Here is an 11280-nt window from a genome sequence, read left to right on the forward strand (position 1 = left end):
GGATCTTTGAGCTTAGTGTTTTGGACCTTGGTGGTGGCAATGATGGCACTGGGATCTACGTCAATAATTTGCTTCCCCTTGTCATTCCTCTTGTTGGGTTCTGGTTTTGGTTTAGAATCAGAACATGCATCAGACTCTAAAGCTTTTAGCTCGACCACCAATGATTGCTTGGTGGGACACTCATTCGTGTTGTGAGTGGGGCCTTGTGGAACTCTCACCACTTTCCTGTGTCCTCCTTTGTCTTCGTGGTGCCATTCATTGCTTGTGGCTTCGATGGGTTGTTCCACCTTGGCTTTGTTCTTTGTTTTGCGGTTTGGGTTGCTCTTGCCTTACTTCAGATTCACAAATCCAAAGTCGCGCTTCTTTTGTTTAAATTTTTGTTCAATCTTGGTAGCATATTGGTACGCTGCACCAACTGAGGAGATGTCCAAGAACTCCATTTCTTCTTGAATGATTTGTGCAGACAATCGCAGTACTTGAGCACCAGATGTCGCTCAGAGTCTTTGATACCTAGCTTTGTGCGTAGAGTATGAAAAATATTTGTGATCTCATGCACATCTTGGTCCCTTTGTTGCCGTAGTGTGGTCCATTGTATGTACTTGTCTTCATAACTCGCCATAGGGTACTATTCCTTGACAACGTCTTAGAAAGAGTTCCAAGAGGGTGTGTTTGTAAACAAAGAGTGTCCCTCAACCCTCTTTTCACAGTAAGTTTCCCACCAATGCTTGACATGGGCGACGACCTTAAGCAGTGCAAAAGTAATCATTTCCCTATTGAAGAAATTATGGATCGAAAAATAACCTTCTAAGTTCCAATAGACTTAACCATTTATCTACAACAACTGCATCTATTTGACCTTCGAATATGGGAATATCAAAGTTAACTTGTACCTTGAAGGGGATGGCGCCTCCAAAGTGACTGCTAGATGAACATGTGTCAGCTATTGACATCCACCAAAGGATATGGGCAAAGTTGTCCATCGTCTTGTTCCTTTGCCACTCGAGGGCTTTTTCGTTTTTCTTTTCTTCTGCAATGGGATGCCATCGATGTTGGCGGGGACAATCTTGCAACGATCCAACTAGTTCAAGTCCCAACTCCTTATACCCTGACCTTGTTGGGAACATGCACAGAAAAACAGAGAAAGAGCATATTGCTCTGATAACATTAATCTATATTTATGAAGGAACGAAATGAAATACAAATTTAAACAGAACACAAAGATACAACGAAATAACAAAAATTATATTAATTAATAACAAGTATTGAACACTGTTTATATGTAGAATAAGACAAATTAGCTCGGATGGTGGTGGCTTATCTTTGATAAGAGATGTGACAACTACATGCCTTCTGAATTGTGTTATAATGAGGCTCAGAGGACTTTTTATCATAAAGAAGTGTGAAAGCCTAACCCTAGGAGATGAAGCGCCATTGGTTTTGGGCCCTCTTAGGGTAAGTTGGACTGCCAACTTCCTAGGGTCGTAACTTTGGCATACAATCTCCGTTTGGCTATCATAATACTTCATTTCGAAGATCTCCACGAGGAGGCAAAAAAAGAATTTGCGAAACACATTTTGACACTTTTCAGTCTCTTTGTTTTCCCGGAAAACGTCTTTTAGGACCTCAAAATGGCTCTGGAAGTTTAGGACCCGAAAAACTGTCAAAAATGTGCTAGAATTAAGGAAACTAAAAGGAAACAGTGTTGGGGGTGCAAGTGGAATAGGCCGGTGGCCACCAATATCCACTTGGATCAAATTCTGATTTGAACTTGTACTTCAGAGTCGTGGAAGGCAAACCCTTGATGTTGCTACTGTATATAGATGATTTGTTTTTGACAGGGGTTGAAGTTCTGATTCTCGAGTATAAGAGGGAGTTGGTTTCTGAATTCGAGATGAAGGATTTTGGTCTCGTGCATTACTATTTGGGATTGGTAATTTGGCAAAATCTTGATGGAATCTTTGTTGGCCAAGGCAAATACACTATTACGATCTTTCAAAGGTTTGGCATGATGGATTGCAAGTTCATGAACACTCATATGGTGACGAATTTGAAGGTCCGGGGTTGTGACTCTGATTTGATTGACCCCTCTATGTGTCACAAATTGATTCGCTTGTTGAAATAGAGCACAAGGCTTGGTATTTTTTTATGCTGTGAACACGTTGAGCCAATTTTTGGTTGAGCCCCAACATGTGCACTGGGTTGTAGCGAAGCATATATTGAGATACTTGCGTGGCGCCATTGAATATGGTTTCAGATATGCTTCTAATGGAGAATGGTAGTTGCATGGATTTCTTTATGCTGATTGGGCTGGAAGCTCTGATGATAGAAAGAACACCTTTGGATTTTGTTTTGGCTTTGGCTCCACTATGATTTCATGGTCTAGTAGAAAACAAACTTTTGTTGCTCTAAGTACGACTGAAGCTGAGTATGTAGCTGCATGTTCAACTTATTGTGAAGCTATGTCGCTTCAAATGCTATTTGTTGGTTTGTTTGATCAAGTTCTTGAATCAACCATTATATTGTGATAATCAAAGTTGTGTGAAGCTTTCTAAGAACCCAGTGTTCCATGACAGGTCGAAGCACATTGAGATCAAGTATCATTACATTCGAAATATTGTCCAGAGGGGAGTTGTGAGGCTCGAGTATGTCCCTACTGATGAGCAGGTTGTTGATGTGTTGACAAAGCCATTGTCTTGGATGAAGTTTGCTTATTTTAGAGAACAAATTGGAGTTGTTGAGAACCCCTCTCTGAGAGAGAGGGAGCATTGAGTGTACAACATCATATGATTGACAATCTTCCTTAGGCTGTGTGTCGAGAGACCTATGGATTGGTTGGGAAGATTGTCACTCCCTTAGGTTGTGGGTCGAGAGACCAGTGAGTTTGGTCGGGGAGCTTGGTTCTGGGGCACTGAGTTTATGATCTCTTCCTTAGGTTGTGTGTTGAAAAACCTATGGATTGGTCATGGAGATTGATCTCGACTTCTTTCCCTTAGGATGTGGGTCAAGAGACTTTGTTTGTGGTTGGGGAGATGTACCCTGTGCATATGATTGGTTTGGCCTCATTGATTGATCCCACTTGTTGTGGTGGATGCTATGTATCTTTCCTTATGATGAGATTGATGATCTCTCCCTTAGGCTGTGTGTTGAGAGACCTATGGACTAGTCAGGGAGATTGAACTTGATTGAGAGAGACTTGTACTTGTGATCTCTCCCTTTGGCTTTGGGATGAGGGACTTATGGATTGGTCGAGGACATTGAATATGAGAGAGAATGAAAAGTACCTCCCTAGCTAGGAGGGAGTGTTGAAAAATGGGTAGCTATGGTCGGTATTTTCATTGGCAAATAATAGAGAAAAATTCATATTTTCAAACTTGAATGAGTCGGCCTAATGATGAACAAGTCGGTCCCACATGTGGAAAAGCCACCTCCTAAGACACATATAAATAAAGGTTTGTTGAAGCTCATTTGGCATCTCATCATAGCAAGGAGTTCACACATACGAAGGAGTAAAAGGAGACTTTTTTGATCTGCGTTGACCAACTTCTTTTGATCTGATTGATTTGCATTGACCTGGGCATTTGGATCTGTTTGACCGAAATTTTGACTATCTGTGGAGGTCGAAGATTGCAAAAGATTGTTGACATGACTTGACCGAAATTCTGTTCTGTATCTGGCTTGCTGACTTGGGTTGACCATAGGGTTTGACTGAAGCTTTGACCGAAAGTTTGACTGGTTTGTTGACTATATTTTCTATGGCAATTTCAGGACTGAATTTTGGCCCTTCTGTTCAGCTACCTCAGGTCGAAATTCGGCTCCTTTGTTCCAGACTATAACTTTGACCAACGTTTACCAGATTCTCTCTCCTTTGACTGATTTGACTTGGATATTGTTGAGGTCAGATTTTGGAATCTTGTTGGAATATTCTGATGTACTTTTGATGAACAAAATCTTTCTCATAAGGAAAGATTGGTTGGGTTTTCCCCTTGTGGGTTTTGCCCTGGCTGTGAGCATAATTTTGGTGTCTCTTGTCTCTTGCTCTACTGTTTACTGTGATCTCTATTGTTCTATTGATGAAAGTATATGGTTGAAGTTTTTCATGTTTGGAATGCTGAAAGAAGACTGATTATATCATTAGAAGTAGTTATCAATTGTGAAAAACTATACTAGTCTTGATTGCACTAGAAGATCAATACTCTGCATATTACTCAAGTGGTGCAACTACTAGTTCGTGATCATCCAAGCATAAGTCACTTTCATCCTGTTTATCACTGGAAGATTTTGATGAGATACAAGGTTTCCATCGTCTTGGAAATTCCTCTACTTTTTTGACAACCAAGAAAAATTTATGTATTGATGAATCAAACATGAAACCTATGAAGAGTTTCATTTTTTCTCTTTTTAATGCAAGAAAACTCCCAAAGTTTATCTTGTGCCCGCTGAAAGTATTTAGTATCCATGAAATTATAACCTTTCTTGTGTATGGTCAAATTGTGGAATTTCCTCTTGTCAATAAATACGTTTTGATCCAACCTGCAATGGGGTCATGATGTGAGTAAATTAAAATATAGCAATTTAAACAAAAGCTCATCGATATCGTAGACACCCAAGAATTCTGTGTCCCAAGCAATGAGGTCATTTTGTTAACCTTAATTTTTACTCCCTTGAGTTTATATAAACTTTTTAAATCAGCCACAAAATCAGTGAACATATAAGGGAATCAGTCCTAGGTGTCACTGGGCCAAATCCTCTTTTCTCTGTTTGAGTTGGTGCTTGCCAACTTCATGGGGGTGTCCCTAGCGAGTGTACCTGCTGTCCAGAGGTGTAAATCTGCAATATATGACTCAGAAAAGAACAAGTTTAAGGCTGTTTGACCAGAATGTTAGGGGCCAAACAAGTATAGAAAAAATTGTAAAATAATAAGTGGAACAGTCCTTCACAAATCAGCCTCTAATATGAAAAAAATGCAAGAAGAAAGTGTATATAAGTTTCAAATTGCCCAAATAAATAGTTGAAAACTCTTAATAATTTGCAGAAGATAACATTGAATCAAATGAACCAGAGTGAGTCAATCAAAACTAAATTTTATTCTGCAATGGCCAAAAGGTTGGCTGCACAAAGATGACTATTACAGAACTCGAGACAATGATACCAAGACGCAGAGTATCGAGAGAGAGAGAGAGAGTAAAATAATGGAGAGAAGAGAGTGAGATGCTTGTGCTTGATCAAGACCAATTCGAGTTGGAAGTTTGGCCTTCTGCTTGCTTAAATAATAATTCAGTTCACTAGTTTGAAGTTTGAACCAAAATTAGGAGAGGTCGAATGGCTCTTATTGGGCCTTAGTTCACCTGAGAAAATTTGAGTTAATGAACCCTCTCTTGGAGTTAACATGAGACAAACATCACTCTATGAAACTTTTGGCAGTTACACGCGAGTGTTTTTTTCCCTCTATTTTCTTTCAATAAATTCAACTTGGCTAATTTTTTTTTCTCAATTTTCCTTTTCTAGCACCTTTAATTTCCTTTAACCAATTCATGACAGCTTGAGTTAAGAAATTGAATTCTTGGAGGAAAGATAGGGAGAATTTTTAGGAAAGAAAGGAGGGAAAATAGGAAGAGTTTTAAGAAGTGAAAGGAAGGAAAATGTGAGATAACGGAGGAGAAAAATTAGGGGAATGAGTGGAGGGAAATCAGTAGAGATTTTAGGGGAAGGAAGAGAGAAAATTTAGGAGAGAAATAAATTTGCTCAAGTTCCATGTCACAAATTACTCATCCAATTCCATTCCACATGTGCATCCTAATTGTTGCCACGTGTCTACCCCTCACACTACCACCTCATGCTACTAAAAATAGATACCCCAAAATAGGGACTGCTAAAAATAGTAATATGTCCGCATATTTACAACATTATACTCGTTAGTCTCGGAATCGATAAATTTATTTTTTATTGTTTTATCAAGCGTGTTCATCATGCTTTTGAAGTCAAAAGAGTCAAGACAATATGAATTTGAGTCATGTCGTTTGACATTTGAAAAGAAAGGAATTTGTTTATTATTATTTAGTTAATAAAAGTCTGTCAAAATTCCAAGTCAGCCCTCTCTCAGTGACGTCGGCCTATATGGCTCTTGGGCACTGTACTCAACAGCTATATAAAAAATACCATTTGGGCCTTGAAGATACACAAGCAAGCACATAATAGTTTGACCTCTGCAATTTATAGAAGGAAAGGAAGCAGAGATTCTAAGAAGAAAAAGAAGTTAGAACTTCTACCCTATACCTGTCATGTCTGCAAATGTAAACATGGGCTGAGAATCTGAGAGTATCTGAAGTCTGTATTAGAACCGAGAATTTGAGATAAGACCGAGAATCTGAAGTCTGTAACAAGTCCGAGTCTGAAGTATTCTGAAGTCTATCACAGGACCACATTTTATCTTATGTCTATAGCAGGACTGAAATTTTACCTCTGCAGCTGAGCTGAAATTTCAGATATCTTGATCAGATTGAAGAAGTTTGACTTAGCTTGAGGAGAAGGGCTGACTTAGAATTTTATTTGGTCTCAGGTTGGATATCTCATTTTGAATTGATTCAATAAGAAGAGGATTGTGATCTTGGAAGAATAGTTTTTGTAATTGCTTGATGAAAAAGTAAGAATAAATAACAAAGAAAAGAAGATTAACTCTCACAAGTAATTACCAAGTAAGAAAATCTACTTTGCCTTTGATTTTCTAACACCATATATGTTGTTAGTACGACCATGCCAAGACTGTTAAAAATAGAAAGTTCTCAGGATCGAACGAAATGATTACTGTCATGCTCAGAACTCATTGTGGAGTTTGAATATGTAATCACTAGCACCTGGCTCTGACTGCTAAGTATAGAAAGTTCACAGATTTTAATGAGAACAAAACCAATGGACTTAGAATGTTGTGGGGAACCTGGATGTGTAATCAGACTTGGCATGCAACCGTTAGTAAAAATAGAAAGTATTTGAATCGCATGCGAGTATACTCATTGGATTTGTCTTTCAGTAAGGAATCCAAATCCACGATCATAGAAAGTGCCATGCATGTCCCCTGGAAAGGCCTCACTGAAATCCGGAGTTCGTAAGGACTTGACTATGTGATCCATGCTGCTGTATCATCCCTAGAACTCCATCCCCTAGATAGTAGGGAACCTACTAAAAATAGCGACTTTCCAAATTATGCAAAAATGTGTCTAAACTATCACTGAATCAATCTTGTGACTAGTCATTTTGAGAACCATTCCCCAGCTTGTCTCTATATCGGGGTCATTTTGAGGAAACTCCAAAACTTATATTGGATGGAAGAGATAGAAAGTGGAGAAAATAAAACAATTTCTTGATTGCAAGTTTCAGCTGTGATAAAGGAGAAACTACAGCAATGGGTAAGAAGGGTAAGAATCTTCTAGATTTATGCAGTAGTTTGAGCAGCATATCTGCAACGTGCATTATGTTTTGAATGAAATGGTGATTTCAAGCTCATCCAATTATGGATCCTCACTAGTAGTAGATTCTTTAATAGACCAAGAATCTGTGGCCATCCAAATAAAAGATTCCAAATCAGGGTTAAAGTTCCAGAATCTACATAGAGATCTGTTTGTTTCAAGTTAAAAGGGTAACTAGTTCATTGGTTAACAATGTTGCAAAGAAAGATGAATGAATTAAAAGCAGACTCAAAAAGCTGAAATGTACATCTGAAAATTGAAGGAAGAAATTTCAAAATACAGTGGCCACAGAATTGTATGGAAAAAAAATCAAGAAATGAATAAAAGATCTTACAAAAGTAGGTAAGGTTTTTTTTCTGATTGGATAAAAGAAAGCACAAATGTAAACAATGCAATGGAGTGTTCGAGGAAGATCTTAAAACAGCCAGAAAGAATCATGAAAATGCACAAGAGGAATTCCAACTGAGGCATGCTTACAGAGAGCGATATATTAACGAGGAAGACACAAGCTTTACAGGGAAAATGTAGTTAGCTAACTGTTAAACTTGTGCGATGAGTTGAAATCAAACCCAAAGCAATTTTTGATGGGAAACATAAAGTCTAGAGAAAATTATAAATTTAGATGGGGATTATTATAACAGAAAATGAGGTCTTTTAGAAGACGAGATAAAAGATTCAAGCCGTTAGAAAATGAGAAAGGCAAAGACCTATATGAGCTAATTATAAAAATGACAAATGGGGAAGTGAGGCACTAGCAACAATATGCATGACTTTTAAGTTTTGTCCATTTTGTTGGCAGATGCCTCTTATATGACCAATACGTGATCAAATATGAAACATATGCATTATTAAATTGTCCCAGATATAACCAAATCAGGCTTGAGCATTCAGTTCATCAATTTATCGATTCTATTGGGTATTCGGATGATGATAATATAAGTTTATTTTCATATGATATCTGCTTGTTGATTTTTATTTAATCTCTTCATAGTCTGCTTGCTGTTCTGCATGTCTAGCCATATTAGAATATTAAATGCCCAAGATATCCAGGCCTTGGAAAATATAACTCTTTGTAATTTCTAGATTTGCTGTTCCATTGTGATTTTTACAACAAAGATTGTCAGAGCTTGTACTATAAAGTTTTATTTTCAATATTAGTGCAACTTAAGTGCAGGCACATTTGGGCATGTTGATTTCCATAGAAGAAACTTGTCCATAAGATTTTGAAATATTGCAGGCACGGACAATGCTGTCAAAATTAACAGATGAAAGGAACACAGTTGTGAACCAAACTCAACAACTACGTCAGGAATTGGTACGTTTCAGGATTAGTTACTTCAAATTTATTGTCCCTGTATCAGAGCACATTTTGGCCTATTCAGTTCCAGTATTTTTGATGTTTTCTGTGTTTTGTTGATTCTTGTTCCTGTAATAAAATGTTTTCTTTGGACATACTCAGTTAGATAGTTTGTGAGCCTGGCTGTGATTATGGGTACTGATTAGTCTGAAGTACTTTGTGCATGCTTTGGACTCTTGGGTTTTACAGGCAGTTTTTGGTGTGCCAAATCTGTGGCTACTGTGCCAACAGCTGATCTTTATCTGTTTGGTCACAAGGTTGAATATCTTTTTAATGAATTCAATCTCCTGGTTCTTTATCTAACAATATTTGGATTTATCTTGAGAGGACAGATGAGTTTTCCTTTAACCCCTATACATAGGGCTTTATTCTTCTGAACCATTGAAGAACAAAATTATTCGAATTGTTGCAATTCAGTTACCATCTTCTGTCTGAATGGAAACAGAGTATACACTTTTCTATAGGAATTCATAAAACCTTGTGTGGAAATCTAACGATGCTGCCACTCATTTCTGGATGACATCCCTAGAAAATCCTTTGGCATAGATTAGTGTGCCTCACCCAGGTGGATTAGAACTGGGCACCTGCTGGCAACTAGCTAAATGACCAGCAACATTGGCCACAACCTGTTAACCCTTCAGGCTATCAAATTTTCTAGATCTGCATACACCTTTTATCCAGTCAAGCTACTTCTCTAGTATATCCTTTGGTGTTGGTCTTAAATGTTGTTGATGATCGATTTGATAGTTTGTAAAATGTTGTAGCAAAGTGTTGGTGACTTTTATAGAAAAAAAATTGTGGATATGGTCCAAGCTTTCACATTTTTTCTCTGAAAACTGGTTCCTGCATGGGTTTTTGACCAGGAATTTTTATTTTTATTTTTATTCTTCTGTTGTTACACATGGTGGTAGGTTGATCAAGTTAGATAAGCATACCTTTAGGGTCATATATAATGTAAGTTTTAAAACAGATAGTGTTACTGGTTGTCTCCTTTAGAGCACAATCTCCTCGATTCTTTCATATGTATATAATTTTTTTGGGACTATTTCAACGGAGATGCAGCTATGCTTGATGCCTATTCCATTGACTTATATAATGTTTATTGAGAGAAACATCTTCTAAAAAATATTTTTAGTTTCACTTACATTTATTGTTTTTTTTTGGTTTCTTTATTGCAGGAATCAATTCGCCGAGGAACCCAAAACGCACATTCTCACTTTTCCATCCTGTTTTGTTTGATTGTTGGTTTTCTAGGTATTCTAGTTGGCTACCTTGTTAGTGCATAGATTTGATGTAACCATTTCCGTCACTGTTAGAAAGATAAAGTGTTTGAGGTGCAAAGGTTTTGTTCGAAAGTTTTTCTAAAAGCATGAAGCATATTTGGTAACCTTTGCGTTAGGTATTTGCTGCTTGAATACGTAATTTTTGTTATGAATGCTATTGTTGAGCTCCAGCATATTAAGAGAGAAGCTCAGACATTGTCAAAGTGAAGTTGCATTACGGTTGGGTAGTTGTGCAGTCTAAACACCTGTCTGGTAAGGTTTTGACTGGTGTACAATTCTATGGATTGAGTATAGCATAGAGAGTGTGCTAAGAATGAAATCATGAATGCTTTCTAGAACACATCAAGGCTCGATTCTGTTCGTGAAGCCAGCCTGTTCATCCTTCGAACAGGCTGCCTGCTTCTTTTATTCCAAAGGAGGTTGCTTGAAATCATAAATTATTTGGTTCTTTACAATGTTTCATCTAGATTTCCTGTATCGTTGAAGGTGCATAAAAAATGCATCTTAGTTTGAGTCTGTTTTGAGGGTAAACATAAACCCTTACTTTTTCCTTGTGTCACGGGCAATCTATAATTGAGAGTCAGAATCACAAAGGGTTGATTAATCTATTATTTGAGTATTTCACTCTTGATTGTGTTTACAAACGCTAAGTTCATAGAATTTGTTGATATGAAATCAATGTACCATGTTGTTCTATAGCATTGTACTACAAGGTTTGGCTTGGCAGATTTTACTGGACACGGTTAATCAGTGAACTTGAAAAACATTTAGAAAATTCTTTAGTCAGTAATGCAAATAACATCTAGGGAACTCTTTGATGTTTACTACTAATAACATCTGGAAAAATATATTATTGGTTAATGTGGAAAAATATATTATTGATTAATGTGAATAATATCTAGAAAACTCTCATATTCAACTAATCAATTGGTTAGCCACAATCATTCTTGCAATGTGCGGCGTTTTAAACCTTAATGGAATGTGATAAGATATTTTCATCACGCTTGAAACAATTTTAATTGTTTCTGTAATGCTTGAAATTTCAATTGTTGACGAAAAGGGACTAATTAATGTTATTAATTTTTATAAAGTGAATAAACACGTCTCGTCTAGTCCCAAAATAAGAAATCCTACTAGGTATGCGTGGGCATTAATATGGTAAAGATGGATATTAAATGGT

At 37.2% G+C, this 11280-nt stretch overlaps 1 protein-coding gene across 7 annotated transcripts in view; it reads left to right on the forward strand.

The window, feature by feature from the left end:
• Window positions 1–10729, forward strand: part of LOC149140600 (vesicle-associated protein 1-2-like) — a 60158-nt gene extending 49429 nt beyond the window's left edge. For all 7 annotated transcript variants that reach the window (XM_089450050.1, XM_089450051.1, XM_089450048.1 and 4 more), the window contains 2 exons: window positions 8698–8775; window positions 9996–10729. In XM_089450050.1, coding sequence (XP_089306176.1) covers window positions 8698–8775; window positions 9996–10103 — 186 coding nt within the window. In that variant the 3' untranslated portion in view covers window positions 10104–10729. The remainder of the gene's footprint in view (window positions 1–8697; window positions 8776–9995) is intronic.
• Window positions 10730–11280: the final 551 nt, after the last annotated feature.

This window comes from Pinus tabuliformis, chromosome X (assembly GCF_031772625.1).
Source record: "Pinus tabuliformis cultivar Carrire ecotype Pingquan chromosome X, CPIR1, whole genome shotgun sequence".
NCBI lineage: Eukaryota > Viridiplantae > Streptophyta > Pinopsida > Pinales > Pinaceae > Pinus > Pinus tabuliformis.